At 41.3% G+C, this 16806-nt stretch overlaps 1 protein-coding gene across 3 annotated transcripts in view; it reads right to left on the bottom strand.

The window, feature by feature from the left end:
• The window catches only part of cacna2d2a (calcium channel, voltage-dependent, alpha 2/delta subunit 2a), a 178124-nt gene that overhangs the window by 80391 nt on the left and 80927 nt on the right, over nucleotides 1-16806 (bottom strand). For all 3 annotated transcript variants that reach the window (XM_085457021.1, XM_085457022.1, XM_085457023.1), the window contains exon 4: nucleotides 6210-6269. In XM_085457021.1, the coding sequence (XP_085313147.1) occupies nucleotides 6210-6269 (60 nt within the window). The remainder of the gene's footprint in view (nucleotides 1-6209; nucleotides 6270-16806) is intronic.

Below are 16806 nucleotides of genomic sequence, written 5' to 3'. Positions count from 1 at the left end.
TCGCGCTCCCAGCACTTCAGGTCATGTTACACCTCTAAGGGGACCTATAGTGATTTAAGGACATTTAATGTGGCTGGAAATACTGACTAAATGTAGCTACTATAGAAGGGTGACAAATTAAAGAAAAAAAACACAGTATGTTAGTGATGTCTGTTGGTGTTGATTAATATGAGTATCTGAAATGCTACAATAAGAATGAAATATTGTTCTTGCAAATCCTTGGTGACGGAGAGATTTTTAACTGGATTTAGGTCTGATGACTGAAAAAGGCCACACAGTGTGCTTTTTCTTATCAGATCATTTCAAGACCCCTCATGCCCTGTCATCCTGGAAGAGACCCCTCCCAGCACGATCAGAAACACTTTATATTGATTTGCACAATCCTTTCCTTTCAGATTATAAGCATGGCAGCAAAATGCCCCGACAGCATAACAAAGCTGCTGGGCTTAGGGGTGGAGGGGGGTCAGGTTTTTCCTTTAATTTGTCACCTGTATGTACATGTGCTGAGAGCCATAAAGAGGTCACATGAATACCACTATTATGTATGAGAGTGGGTGGCTGAGTGGAGTTGAAGAGAGAGAAGCAGAGAGAGAGAGAAGAAGAGAAAGAGAAGGAGAGATTGTGTTGTCCTATGATGAAAGGCTTGATTGATTAGAGAGTGATGATTGCAGTAAATGGCCTGGAAGATGGCTCCATCTCTGTTTCCCGTTTTCTCCATCTCTTATACCTTCTTCCCTCACTCACTTGCTTTCTCACTTAGACCTCTCTCACTCTCTCTCTCATTCCCGTCGTGCTTCTCTTTGTCACCCCCTCTTCTCCCTGGTTTCATCATGGCAACCCATCAACACAGCGCCTCTTTCTCTCTCTCTCTCTCCTAATGGCACAGCTATTAGTACTAATGCATTTCAAACATACAGCAGCTGCCACATCGCAATCTGAATGAAAGGACATGTCTTCCTCCAATCTCTCCAATCTCTGTCCTTTCTTCATCCAATCTTGTGTCTCGGTCCTAATGTGCTGCGCCTTATGTCAACTCTTCCTCAGATATATGACAGTGGTCATCAACAGCAACCTCTATACGTGATATGGGACGTGTGGCTGATAATAACATTGCTAATATACCTACAAAGTAGCTCGCCATATATATATATATATATATATATATATATATATATATATATATATATATATATATATATATATATATATCTCGATAGATAGATAGATATGTAGATAGATGATGGATCCCGAATCCTCTCAGACATGACTGGAAAAACATTGTATGAGGTTTGTAAATTCTTGCATTCTTTATTTACTTGTTACACAGCGTCCCAACATTAAAACTACTAAAACCAAACTTTTTTTTAGCTCTAGCCAGAAGATTGCAGAACTCCCCAAAAGTGTTTAACAAATGTCTAACTCGCTAATATCCACACTGAAATATGAAGTCATAATTACGTTGTTGGAACAATATCTGTCCATCTCCCAGCCCCGTCTCTGCCAGTAGCAAAATGTGAAATATAAGGGAAATTAGGGCTGTTCGATATAACGATATATATCGGATGACGATATAAAAACGTCTATCGTTTCATTTTACACTATCGTTTGTTTCGCAAAATAAACTGTTTACAGCCATATTGTTTCATCGTTTTGATGGTCACTGTAGTGGCTATATTAATTTCTTAAAGTTCTCTCTTTCTCTTATATTTAATATAACCACACTAAGGACGGACAAGCGCCTGTTTTTATGCGTTGTAGTTAGCAACAACGACGGTAAAACCATAGCGTGTCCGCTTGTTTATTTTCCACATAAACCTTTCACAATAAAGCTCAAGATCCTGTTGAGACTTTTCAAAATAAACTGAATCACGTGAAAGATTATGCCGAGTATTTATGGATGAGAAGCAAAAAAGAGCCGTCAGATGCTAAAAAATAAACCTTACTCAAACGTTAGAACAGGCTTTTACCCGCAGCATGCTGAGTAATAAATACTCACAAAGAAAACGGCGGCTGTTACAACCTATGTCTAAAAATGTATCGTTTCATGCATCTGTTAAAACACTCGACTCCAGCTACATGACGCGCAGCTGGAAACACTTCCCGCAAGTCGAGCTGCCCGATATTCACAGAATTTACAGAAAATGTAAAAATTTTGTGATTTATATCGTTATCAGATGATAGATGTCTTATATCGGGATATGAGATTTTGGTCATATCGCACAGCCCTAAGAGAAATGTTTTTTTCATGACAGTCAGCATTGTTTTGTAACTGAGGTATACTAAGTAACTAAGATATATTTCATGTTTGTAGCACATATGTTTTCCAGAGCCTTTAGCAGAGGATGCATCACCATCCTGGGCAATTGTGGCTCAAGAGTTGGGAGTTCGCCTTGTAATCGGAAGGTTGCCGGTTCGAGCCCCGGCTTGGACAGTCTCAGTCGTTGTGTCCTTGGGCAAGACACTTCACCCGTAGCCTACTGGTGGTGGTCAGAGGGCCCGGTGGTGCCAGTGTCCGGCAGCCTCGCCTCTGTCAGTGCGCCCCAGGGTGGCTGTGGCTACAATGTAGCTTGCCATCACCAGTGGGTGGATGACTGGATATGTAAAGCGCTTTGGGGTCCTTAGGGACTAGTAAAGCGCTATATAAATACAGGCCATTTACCATGGCAACTACGGAAACTGACTTTTCAAAAAAGTGGCAATATTTTCAACTAAATCACCAAGTAGTTTGTATTGCCTAAAACTAACCAAGTAGTTTTTAATGATAATTAATGAATTGAACAAAATTATTAATGTATTAAAAATAGAAATTCCATTAAAAATCTTTGATGTGTATAATGCTAACTTGGCTCTCTGGTGTGAGCAGTGATTGAATTGCCCCACCAGCACCAACCCCTCTGACCTCTTAAGTGTGACTTTTTCACCTATTAAATCCGAAAAATGCTCATTTTCTCTGCATGGACAAGAATCAGTTCACAAATCAGTAGATCAAAATAAATTTGGGAAATTCATGTTTCAGAAAAAAAAAACCCATAAACAAGTGTTAGATCTGTATCTGGAAATATGACTTAGAGGTTGTGACTACTGCATGAACTACAATGAGATGTGCTGCGTCTCCAGATATCTACGTCTACATTTAAATTACAGGCCTCATTACGTCATTTTATCATATATGAAGTTCAAGTGAATCAGGAACTTCCAGATTTTGCTATGTATGGGACAGAACCTAAAACAGGACATCTGGCCCTTTTACTGCCCACCCCCAGTTTCTGAAAGAGAGCCAAATTCAAAATCACATTACCATTTCCAACTATGCAAATACAACAGATAATCACAGAATACAGCCTCTGTCTTTCAACAGCATATCTTATGTCTCATTTAATACACTATATTTTGATAATGGCAGTAGTTTTGCTGTTTCAACAACACCATTGTCCATAAGCCTAACGTGCCTGCAGTCTAAGCAGCATAACCTGACAGAAGAGATGGGGTATAAAGACTGGGGAAAACCTCCCTGCACATTTTAGACGAGACTATGTCCCATGTAAGTGGATATAATATAATTTTTGCATTTCTGTCATGCTATAAACATATAAAAGCGCTTCTATATAAAAGATTACAATTTTAGTGTGAAGCCAAGCTGCTCCAAAACCCCTCTAGCTGCAAATTCAGCTTCAAAAGTCGCTAACACGGGGTATGTATTCGCTGGTGTTCTGGGAGAAAAACCATTAAAAGCAATAAAACATTTCAGCAGCTACTTTGAGTGGGTAAACACCCAGGCAATCATATTACCAAGAAAAATGCACTTTCCTCTGCAGGACGGGATTTAAATGACACTCTAAACACCTCGCATGCAGACTTTCAGCAGTGGTCAAAGCTGTAAGACCCGGGACTGCTTAATCACTTCATTCTGATACAGAAATATTAGACGTTGCTGACGTTACTCTGAGCAGTTTCATAGTGCTCCACTGTCACGCAGCCAATTTTCAGTATACAAAACAGAGATATGTGATACTTGGCTCTAAAGATGTTGGTTCTCTTTGCCCTTAAGAGAAAAGCACAACAGCACTGAAATGACTCGAGTCGCCTGGGGATGACTCTGTTGCCAACACGGTAGCCGGGTGTCACAGAGCGATGGGCACCTGACCTTGAGAAATCAGCGGCAATCCAACACTTTAATGTCTATTTCACACACCATTTGATTCCAATGGATTTAAAACCCTGAACGACCATTTCAACAGTTGTTACGATCAACATTTTGACATCCATAATGTCCAGCAGTCGGGGTGGTCAGGCATCGCCTCTGCAGTTAAACCGGGAAAATGCTTGAATGTGTGTGTGAGAGTGAGGCGGGGAGAGAAGAAGTGAGGTCTTCCCACTGCATGGGTAACAGCTGCGATGGCAGCCGCTATGAGGAACAAGCGTGTCATTGAGTTTCTATGATGTCACTCTTTGGCGAGGCAAGCAGATGGGCTGGGCCAGGTACAGAACCTACCATTAATAAACACATACAAATGAATACCCACTCGCTGACAAACACAGCCACATTATGCATTTTCGACCCAGAGCAGAGAGCACGCGCACCCACACACACGAGCTCTACCAAAATGCACCGTCTCGCATGCATAAACACCTTTTCTCTTCATTTGACAGACTGCTCCACCCGCTAGTTTAAGATGCAACACATTTCGCCTAATATACCCAAAGAGCATGCAGCCCTAATCTAATTAGAGTGTCAGTCAGCAGAGTGTTCACCCAAAGAGAAATTAGGAGAGCACAAAATCTACAAACAGGAGAAAAAAAAAATCTTGCAGGGATGTGGCATATCTACCACCGCCACCACCTTTTTGTGATATTTTTTAATGGTTTCACAGTTGCCCCTGCTGAGATTCATTACCTGTTCTAATTATAAAGGCAAATGAAATCAGCTCAATACATTATTAATAGAGAAACACTATTAGGATTCATTTGCAGTATTTGCAACAATATGGTATATTCCAAATGTTTTCATGGCTGATTAAAGACACATAGGGAGGGGAAAAAAAAGGTTTATGAATGTGATGGAAGTGCTGAAGGTTAGAGTGCGAATGAGACTGGTGACTGGACAGAAAGAGATGCAAAAAATGAAGGAGAAAAGGCGAAAGAGTCGAAACAGAGGGACAGAGAGAGGTGTTCTGGAGGGGGAGGGTTAGTTTAAAGAGAGTGCTGGCTTTTCCACACGAGGAGGTATTGATGCCATATTGGACGGAGCTACTTATGAACAGGTGTGCTGTGCTTGGTCCCTGTGACCCAGGCTTCACTTCCTGCATGGCTACACATCCCATTGAGGTGCATCAGATCCGGGCAGGGAGAGGCAGGCATCAACCCCACTCAGGTCTAAGATGAAGGGACATCCACACTGCAGCTCTGTCCCTTGGACCAGCAGGGTGAGACGGAGGATTGCAGAACCAGCCCCACCCCAAGAGTACCGCTTTAGAGTATAAGCAACCATGAATAAAAATGGACTTGCAGGGAAGTAGGCTTCATAATAATTATTCGTTTTAAAATCAGTTAAAGCCTTTTCTCAAATATCCCCCAGGAGGCGTGGGGTTAAAAATCCATTTGTGAGAAGTGTACCATGACATCGAGCTTGTCTCCCTGGAGACAGAGGATGTGACAGTAGGGAGTGTGCATGCGTCGGGTGAGGCTATATATACATGCATATATGTGTGCATTGTGTGTGCAGGGCATCTGAATGTTTGCAAATTTGAGAGTCACTGGAGCACACCGGCTCAAAGACACACAAGCCAGAGTAATACCGTTTCTCCTTTTTTAGATTTCAAGAGCAGATGTCTAGTATTTTAAAAGGTCAGCTGCAGGAGAATGTAATGTTCAAGTTACTACGGCCCGCAAAACAAAAAGAGCAAAAGCTTTATATACCATAAAAATAACAACCCCAGAAGTAATTTTCAAGCAATTTTAAGTAAGCAATTTCAGGGTGTATGGATATAATGCTATGGTCATAATGTGCATTACTGTTTTTTGTACTAATCACCACATTGTCTCTGTGATGCTGATCACATTGTCATCAAAGGGTTACCTTTAAAGGTGTTAAATTGAGGGGAAATTGGAAAGCAGATGACAGGAAGATAAACCAGTTTGCCTAGAAAAGAAAAAAGGGAAAAAGGCAGAAGTCTTGGAAAGGAGGGAGAGGAGCGGGTGTCCTACTTTACCGTCACACCATCTTGCCAGACGTGTTCCTTCTGAAGCTGCTCTGCTTCTCTGGCCAGTTTCTACAAGGTAGCAAAAAGAGAAAAAAAATAGCAGTGTCAGTATCAGAAGTCAATAGAAAATTGATTTGTTTGTGTGTGTGTGTGTGGGCGTGTTTGTGTGTGCCACGGACAAACAGACAGAATGGAAATGGTGACCTTGTTCCCTATAAAAGCTGATGATTAGAACGGCAGCTGTCCTCCTTTAAGCACCGGTCTCACAGCACCAGGAGATGAGCATTCAATGTTTCCCCTACCACTGCCCTATATCCTCTCCAACTTACAAAAAATAAAATAAAATTTAAAAGACAAATTAAAAAATAAATGTTATTATTATTATTTTTATCTGCACTGAAATAACAATTATAAGCAAGAAAATATCCAATTTTCATCGTCTCAGTCAACCTAAAAACTGTTTGTTCAGTTTGTTAATGCTTTATTAATCTTATACAGTGCACTCTCTGTATTACAGTGTAGAAAATATCACTTTGCACTTGTATCTTCAAATCCATGTCTGTCTAATTGACATACTGTATGTAGTCAAAACTTTAGGATTTAATATTTAAATAATATTCACACTTGTTGCCAAGAAGCACACCGAGAGTCCAAATCCCCACCAAGGCAACTCACACTCTGGTGATAATTTAAGGCAATAGTATCATATTTTGTATATATTAATTTAATTTTCTTTGTTCTTGTTAAGTGTACTTTAAGACGTTCGTAGTGCAGTAAAAACGTATATATGACACACTGTTTGATTGCACAAACACTATGTAGGAGTGGGTAATGGGTAATAGGTACTGATTTGTAAATAACTGGACATGGTTTGTGAAATCTGAAAGGCTAAGGCTGTGCCATATCATATTGCCCACATTAATACTTGATACATTTTTACCTGATATGAAAGTGTCACATTACAATAACAAACATATGCATATGTTCCATGGTGTGTACAACAACGAGACAAGCCCGGGCATGTCTGAGAGCAAGAGCCGCTTGTCAGTCTCCAACGGCAATTAGGTATCTAGTTCTGCAAACTTGCAACCCAAACGTAAACAAGTCAACCAAACATCGCTTGTTGCACTCCATTCGACAGAAAGTTCAAATGGTAAATAGAAATTTCTTATGTGGTTACATGATGGAAAAGCAGAGCTTTAAGCAACTGGTTAAAAATCTCAACCCAAGATACAACATCCTAGTTATAAAATATTTTTCACTTTTATTATGTGACAATATTGTGCAGATCCTGAAGAGTTAGCTAATTGCTTTAGCTCTTGTCAAACTGAAGTGCTACATAGTTATGTTATGCTTTCACTAAATAGTTCCAGCGCAAAAACTACTAAAGCTACTTTTGTGCGTATATTCCCTTCATGCTGTGTTACTGGAAATACTGCTGAGTCACTGCTATTGCACTACAATGCTGCTGCTGGCTCCTTGTTTCAGTAGATTCACACTTTAAATTAGGAAGTGCGCCATCTATAACAGTAGCCCAGAGATAAGAAGAAGGATGGAAAAAGTCAAGATAACCTTTAACTAATTCCAGGTGAACCTTTGAGCCAAATTTGAAGAAAATCCCTCAAAGGGCTCAAAAGATGTTCATGAAAAAAGACAAAGATCATAGAAAATGGATGGATGGATGATTTTTATTATAAAATTATTATTTTTATATAAGATGTTATTACATATTGCACAGGTAATAATAATCTTATACTGCAAGTGTATCCATTTATTTGAGAGCTGAGACACAATGTAAACAAATGTGACATAGTACCATACGATGTTTACAATAAGTACTGGTGCTGATCCTCATCGCTCCAAACAAAGACTCATCTTGAATGGCTGTTTGTCAATAATATCCATATTTTTCCACGCATGCAGATAAGAGATGGACATTAACTTGAAAGGCAGTGTTTGCTATGATTTAAAATTGTTATCTTCAGCTGCAGTCAAGTTAAGAATGCATTATTTGATTTAGTCCATATTGACAACAGAAGTTTCTGTGCACCATGACTTTTATATTTAATGCGCACATTTCTTAAACACCAACGCGTATGCTTATCTTGTTAAACGTTCGAACACCCTGGCAGCACACACTTCTTTTTACTGTTTTTTTTTCTCTCTCAATATGCACAAATACTCTCCATCAACACAGACAAGGGTCACCTTCGTGATAACGTCAAATATGAAACTTGATTTCTTTCCCCTCATGCAGTGAAACAACAACGGCCAAATAGAAGAGTTGCTGAAAATCGTGTCATAAAATGTCAGTCAAAAGTCTGACTGAATATAAAGTGTTTTAACTTGAGCTTCTGTTACTATTCTGCTGACATACACATAATATTATCATCTTAAACTGATATTTAGCACCACTGCCCGTGATGTTCTTTCATGTTCTAACATCATTTGCTATGATGTGGTTCATCCCTGTAGAAACTTCTCTTATAGGAAGTCGTCCAAGTGACAAATACGCCTCCTACCCCACAGTGAAACTCACCCTCCTTCCCTCTTGTGCTTCAGTATCTAGGTTTCCCCAGCCCTCTAGGGGGCGATGTTATTTTCGTCACAGAATAGTGTGATCAGCCACAAATCCCAAGGCTCGAAAAATTACTAACCCTAATTTAGACCCCTGCTGCAAAGAGATCTCATTCATTTGCGGAGCTACACCGAAGGAGCCTGTCCCCTGCTATGACATAAACTGTCATTATAGTGGAAGCTGTCCTATTTCTATTAAGTGCCCCGCCCACCCCATTTCTGCAGAAACAATACATCTCAATGCACGCACACAAGCTCTATGTGTGGTCATGCGGGATGTTAGTAAAGATAATTGCTTCGCTCTAAGCATGTACACAATGTGATATCACTAGCATAATTTGTGGCGTGCGGTAGCAATAAATCTGGATCTTTAAAGCCACTTTTGCATTGTGCTATTAAGCACCTGAATAAGCTTTTAATAATGATTTCATTCATTTCCTGTTGAGACAATAGAAAGCTAAAACAAAGAAATAAGGATCTAATTAGCTTATTGAAATTATTACCAGAGTCCATTATAAAAAGCAGTAATTGCACAGCTTTTTGTTAAGGACGGTCAACTTCGCTAAAGGGCAGCACCACAACAATAATCTCATAGCTATCAGCACTCCCATATTCAATTCGGGACAAACAGAGGAGCCAAACAAAGATTTCACTACACTGTGGCAGCTCAGAGGTTAGCCACATGATTTCAAACTCTGTCTCAACACATGGTACACGTAAAGCTTTTCATTAATATGCAAATATTTGTGAAGATATAGTAGCAAGTTGCATTTTCTTAGCAGTCTTTTCTCAGTCCTCTCTTATGATCTATGATCTAGCCATTCCCCTCAGGATCTAGTCTGTCAGTAAGAATCTCGACTTTGTTCCTTCAGAAAATCCATTTCCCACCCCATGAGTGGCCAACACATCTTGTTTTTCCAGTTCTCTGTTTTCTCCAGCTGCCTTTCTCCTGGTCTTCTTCCTTCCTCTCGTCCTGGTAGGCAAACATTTCTCTGGGATCCTATCGCTTCTCTCGCTGCTTAATGCAGTCCCCGCTCCAAAACAGCCATGTGTCTTCATGTGTCTTTCCTTCCTCTGTGCTGGCCCAGATGGATGGGCAACACAAACAGCCAATGAATCACAGTGAGAGATGTGGGAAGGAGGGGGGCAGGGATATATCATCTATGCTGGTGGCTGGAGCCCAAGCAGCTTAGAGCACTGGATGAGCATAGTGAGATCAGCGCAGTACAGCACAGATAAGCCCAGTACAGGCCCACACAACACAGAAACTCAGCTACACTACAGCATGCAGGCACAAATACATCAGGACAGTCAACAACATGAGCGTGAAGCGCTAATGTTACCGCTATTGTAACCTTGACACAAAACGCCTCACATGTTGGGCCATTTGTCACGTAGTCGTCGGGCAAGGTCAAGAACCATAAACACAACTCTGCGATCTGTAGTGGCGTTTGAAGTGCTTCTACCACTTCTGCAGACTTAAACAACACGCAATGGAATCTGTCACGTATGGGAACATTGTACGTAATAGCGCAGGTGACAGCGTAATTGTGCAAACAACCAAAGAGCAGACAGCAGCAGCTTGCCGATGCCTCCGCTGTCGTAGAACGCTGCCGGCGAAGAGCCGCGGTCCCTCACTGTGAACTCACAGAGCAAGAAGACGGCGAGAGAGAGAGCGGGAAAAAAAGTAACGAAAAGCTCAGCATGAGACGATTAGGATCTTTAATATTCATAACTGTTAAGTTTCCTCTCTTCCAGAGGGGAGCGGTTTAATCAGTCAAAGTCATGTTATTTCTAAAGGAATGACAGCACACCAGGGACGGGCAGCGTCATGCTGTGGTGAGCGCCAACTCGACACTGGGCCGCCGTAGCCTGTTAGGCCTTTCCACTGAGCATTAACTTAAAGGGCACTCAACACATTGCCGCCTGTGTGATCTGGAGGGTCTTAAAAAACAGCCTCACAACCGCGAGGACACTTGAGAAAACACGACACGGACTGTACATGTGATGGCGGCTTTGACTAAGGTACTCGACACATTCTCAAATGACCCCTTTAGCTCGGTTTATGCGAACACTTAAGTCACCTTGGAGACCAAAAGACTGTGAAATGACTCTGCTGAGGTCACTTAACCTTCTCACTGCGACTAATACAGCGAGGGAAGACCCTTGGTACATTTTTCAATGAGAGTTTTTTTTTAAATTACAGCTGGCTGCAGACATAAAGGTAAGCCGGGTTCTTTGAAAACAAACAAAAAAATTATTTCTAAATATAGAACCGTTTTCTCAAGGGTCCTTCCAGCAATGTTGAATTAAACATCAAACCACAGCATCTCTATAGTCCTCCCAAGTATCCTCTGACACATGCATGATAGAGACGAATTTCCAGCACTGGTAGATCTACCAAGAGACAGTTTGAAAGGCATGTCACAGCTCCATAAAATATTGTTGTATTAGGAGATAAGTACGATATGATGATTAGAGTTTGAGTACAGACTGCTGTTTGTTATATCTGCTGATAAAATACTTCTTGCACTCACAAGGTCACAGATGTGTCATGGCCCTAAGAGCTGCTCAGTGTGCTGTAGTAATGCAGGGAGACGTAATGTCATGCGGCAGTTAGTCCATTAGGGGGCAGCAGACTGAGCGCCAGCAGCAGCAGCAGCAGCAGCAGCCAGTGGAGCCTGTCAGAGTGAGAGCAGTCTGCTTTAAGCTCTTCATTCTGTCTTCTCCACTCGGCCGGGATTAAGGCCAATCATAGAAATCACTGAGTCAGAACCGTCCCACAATAACAGATGGAGGGACTTTCCACTCCAGAATTTTAAAACATCACAGACAAACTCACTTTCACTCGGCCTCGCACCCTCGCCGCCACCATCCCCCACCGCCGCCACCGTCTTTCATTCTCGCACCATCCTTTTATCTCTCCTCTCCGCTCGGCTGTTTTATCCTGCCATCATATGCTGTACTCCATTTCTCTCCATCTGTCTCAGTTTACTGCCCCCAAACTTTCTCCCTCCACTAAAGCCATATTAATTCCAACAACACACTCAAATCAACTGCAGAAAAGTTTAATTGACTTCACAGATTGGAGAATTTCCTCTGTGAAGTACTTTGAACTGGGAAAGAGCTGGAAAACTTATAACTTGTTTTGACTGCAACCCAGCCTTCTGACAGACTATCAAATTTCAAGATTGCCACGCAAAGTTCCTCCGAGGAGGACACTGATAATAACAATAGACGTTCCCCCTTTAGAGTTGCCAAACAATGTAAAAGTCCATAATGAGGTGCAATAATGACCCTTAATTCCAAGTCCCTGGTTGGTTAGCTACTGGCAGCTGGGTATTGTAGCCGCTATTAGCTAACTCTGACAGAGGATGTGCATGGATGGGTGGGAGACCCTGCCTTTGTTCTGTGATCCAAAGCACCCTGTGGCAGACCAGTTTGCAGAGGCTGTGTGTGTGTGTGTGTGTGTAGTGCTATTGTAGCATGTGCTGAGATAATCCCTGCCTTTGTTTCTCACCCATAATCTTCCTCCACCACAACGGAAATGTTAACACTGTCTTTTGCTTTTCCCCACTCATGGCAGCGCATTCCCAACTCCACTTCTGTTTCCACAGAGGCTGGATCTGGAAGATGTGAGATGTCACCTACCCACAGCAGCATCAGCTCACCAGCTTTTCAAAATCAAACATTCTTTTTTCTTTCTCTACACTCCACAGAGCCTCGCGGAAACACTACATTTCCAAAGACGATTGCCAGCATTGTGCGGAAGCTTCTGTGTAGTTCACTGAGACAAAAAAGGCAGCTGTCTTTACTCTGGAACAATAGCTGCTGCAAAGAGCTCCTGTAACCTCACAGTGGTTCTTCAGCGTTACGCCAAAGGGATCGACCTTGATCATAAACCCTTGTGTGCTAACAGATCTACTTCTAAGTTTATGATATGGATATAATCAAAATACGATTATGATAGAAGCAATATCACAGGAGCAAACGTGCTAATCTAATATATTACTGACTGCTGAAGTATCTCCATAAAAACAATTCTCGCTAAAAACTAATTCTCTTTTAATTGGGATGCTCTTTGTTTCATTTGAGATACACTCAAAATAATATGCATTTCACTCATTAAACCACAGTGCCTTTGAAGCTAAGTGGCAGGCTCATCATAGCACAGAATGAGGCCAAAGACCATTGTGCTACACATTATCATTCACTGGAGCTGCTACCACTGTAATTTCAATTAAACCTCCTATGGTATAACTGCTACAAACAAGCTCTATGTAGATAAAACGCATGCTTTCAAAACTATGAATCCACACAAGTCACCGTGCACCAATGCAGCACGCGTGCGTTACGGTAAAACAAGGTCACTGCAAGAACATGCCATAGAGATCTGCAGCCTTGAATGCTCACAGGTAGCCATGATTCCTACATGCAGAGGCCAGCAGGGGGCTCAGGGTGAGCGTGCAGACTGAGCAGTGTGGGGCCAGGATCAGCTCAGTGACATGCGAGTGTCTGGCTGGTTGGGCTCACTGTCTATTGTTTGACAGATAGTCGCAGACGTGCCCAGCCTTTCCTGCTGTTACTGGCATCAACCAGACACAGGAGCAGAGAGGGAGAGAAAGGGAGGAAGTAACATTTCAGAAAAAAGGTTCTCCAGCAGCTCATAAAGCCCTGACCTTGTGGGTGACTTAGACGAAGAAAGCTGCATACTTGTTGTCTAGTAAAAAAAGTGGTGAATAAAATCCATAAGTCAAAAAGAAGAAGCCCACTGACGTTCCACAAGAGAAAAAGTGAGCACATCACTTCCCTTTTACGATGCACAAATGTTAACATGTTCATGGGGCTTCACAGACGACCCACATGTTGCGTCCACCTCCTCCTGTGTAGGTGGAGTGGGTGGGAACAGCATCATTAAGCATGTCTTCAGAGGTTAGAGTGACATAAGCATGCGGCATCACAACCAACAACAACAGAACAAGACAGAGAGCTCATGTCTGTACTCCGCCGCTGTTCTATATTTCAGCAATCTGTTATTTGTGTCGCATCATGACAAAAACCCCAATCATTGCCAAAACACACACGCACACATTATGTAAAAACACACACGCAAACATTTAAAATGAGCACGAAAACAGCGGCAGCTGACATCTTGAATGGAAGACAAGCATGATTGTACATGCACACGCTAAGGCGCACTTTTAATCACCACTGGTCACGCGGCGCACCGACACAGACTCCACTGAGATGTATGTTCATACTGTACACTTGCAATCAGACCAAAAGAGCCCTCATTAATCAACAGGCAATCAGTTATACAAGCATTTGTATGCTGTGTGTCCCTTCTCTGGCAGACGTACGCTGAGTGCTGGGCTTGGATGGAAAAACAGTTGGACAGTCAGATGTGTGTTGCTGAAACAAATGAGACAATGTAGACCATTTAATGGGATGGAGACGAGCAAACAACCAAAGCTTGAAACTGTGCAGAAACATGCAATAGCAGTGGGGGGGGGGCAGTCTGACATCACTAGACTCTCAGTTAATAAGCATCAAAATCTGTTTTGTGAAATACTAAAGCTACATATGTTTTGATCACTGTGCTGTGGACTATTTGAAAATAATTACAAAATAAAACATATTTGGACTTGTTTGGGCGTGCGATGCTTTATTGGCACATCTGATCTGGGTGGGTGAATCAGCATTAAGTTTGCATGAACATAATGTTGATTCAGTTGCCATATAATTACTGTTATTTTGTCCTCGTTTGCTGATAGAGCAAGCAAAACAGTTCCCACACATAGTTGTAGTTTTTTGCTTGTTTTGATCAGATTGTAGTTTTCTGGTTAATATGACTAAATAACCCTCGAAAGATTTTTAGCAGACATGCACAACGTGTATCTTACCCGTTAACTAAGAGATGAATCTCTAGTTATTATGTATGGGCTCCAATCAGGTTAAGCCCGATCGATGTAGGATCTTTAAGATCGATACCGATATTTGGTAAAATCTGATATCACAGCCGAAATTTTTGTTCCTTTCAGACACATGAAAGATAAAATAATAAAATGATTTTTTAATATGTGTTTCATAGGACTCCTTACTAAAATAATATGAGAGGACAGTTTAAAAATAATCTTGTTTTATTGTTATCATCATCCAATTAGCCCTGCTGTTGAAAATTAATGAGTGGCCTCTGGTGGACAAACTGTGTAACAGCAACACTCGCGACATGGCTAAAGGCAGTTTCTCATGCCTCCTCCTTAGTTTTTAAAATGTCCATTTATCTGCCAATATAAACAAAGACACCAGTATACTGTATTGCCACATAGCTAATATATCGGGAGGATGTCACTGTCCTATTGCCCCCATGCCTCCCAGGAATCATCGGACTGCCCATAAAGCCATTCTCCAGCTCTTATTCTTAAATGCAAACTAATATCTAACATCATCACCTGATATAGTTAATGTCTGGAGGTTAGGGTTGCATCAACATTGAATCTAATGTACTACAATATAGTTTTTTATGTTATGTTTTAAATATATTGATGCAGAGATGAAAAAATAAGAAAGACGGGGGAAAAGAAAGAACAACAAGAGGAGGAAAGGCTCTTTTTATTTTTTTGCTTAGAGCCATACCAATATAATCTCAGCCCATCAGCTTAGCTTGGCTCGTCTCACCTCACCTTTCCACAGCGATGTCTGCAGTTCAAGGGCAAACTGTATATTTTTTCTGTCTATTTTTGCCCTTTACTTCAATCAGCTTCCCTCTTACTTGAAGATTACTGATAGTTTAATGAAAAGAGTTATACTGCGGGAGCTTATAAGGGCAGTTCTAATTCAACTAAAAGGCCACGATGCGTTTCCTAAAAGCTATTTTATGTCTTGCAGATTTACTTTGCTCCTTCCCTTTCGTCTTTACGGCTACAAAGGGAAAATGTATGCTTCCTGACAAAACCACTGTCAGAGTGCAAGAAAGCTCAATGACAGCAGTTGGTGTTTGACAAAGTATATCACTGACAGCGCACGGCAGGTCAGTTGTTGAGGATTTACACATGTGAACACATGAATACAAACCTTCAGTCATATTTATCCATGCATACACACACGCACGCACGTGGACACACACACGCGCACATACCCTATCCAGTATTCCAGCAGACATAAGAGAGGAAAAACATGCAGACACGGCTGTCTCTCAAAGCAATTACAGCAGACTGAAACCAAATTAAATTTGAAGCCTAGAGCAACACTAGCGACTGAATGTCTATGACAGATATGACAGGGGAGGAAAGGGAGTGCTGCGGGACCAAAGGGTGGAAGACATGATGAAGAGAACGCCAGGTGTGGGTCAGAGAGGAAGAGAAAGCTACTTGGATAGAAGAGCAAATAGACAGAAGTGGGGCAGAGAGCTGGTCCCACGCAGAGAGCATCGGGAATGAACTCAACCGAGATTTAAAGGACGGTTCAGATGGTTTAGAACGCGTTAGCTCAAGTTCACTGCAGACACGTTCGAAAACACGCCATATGTTGTTGGACTGATTTGGCATCGTCTGTATAATAATTTCAGGAATTAACTTGGAGCTTTGCTTAAAACAGTAAATGTTTACCATAAAATTTCACATTTGCATCTGCTGAGCAACACTTTTTATCCAGTATATAAAATTTTGTCAATGACATACTGCAACTGTGACAGCACCCCCCACCAAAAAAAGTGTAGAGACCCAAATTGTATTATTTAACCGACAATATTATCCATATGAGTAGCTTTCCTTACTCTAATAAAAGTAATGGGAAAAAGAAAAGCTTCTAAAAGTTTGGAACTCATTCTGAAACCATGTGGTATGCTTTGGGACAAAGTATTGCAATTAATTGAGTAAAACATGCAAAACTCCTACAGTTCACAAGACTTCGCCAATGGAATTCCTGCTAAACGTAGTATATTTTACAACTTACCAAGTAATTATTTATTCAAAAATAATTATCTGAGAAGGCAACAAAAACTACAACACTATGAAAACGCTGAAATGAA

The sequence above is a fragment of the Copadichromis virginalis genome, linkage group LG5 (assembly GCF_057382275.1).
Source record: "Copadichromis virginalis isolate Kocher_CV1m ecotype Utaka linkage group LG5, C_Virginalis_male_GT1.1, whole genome shotgun sequence".
Lineage (NCBI taxonomy): Eukaryota > Metazoa > Chordata > Actinopteri > Cichliformes > Cichlidae > Copadichromis > Copadichromis virginalis.
The sequence above is the reverse complement of the archived record's forward strand: the minus strand, read 5'-3'. Positions and strand labels throughout refer to the sequence as shown.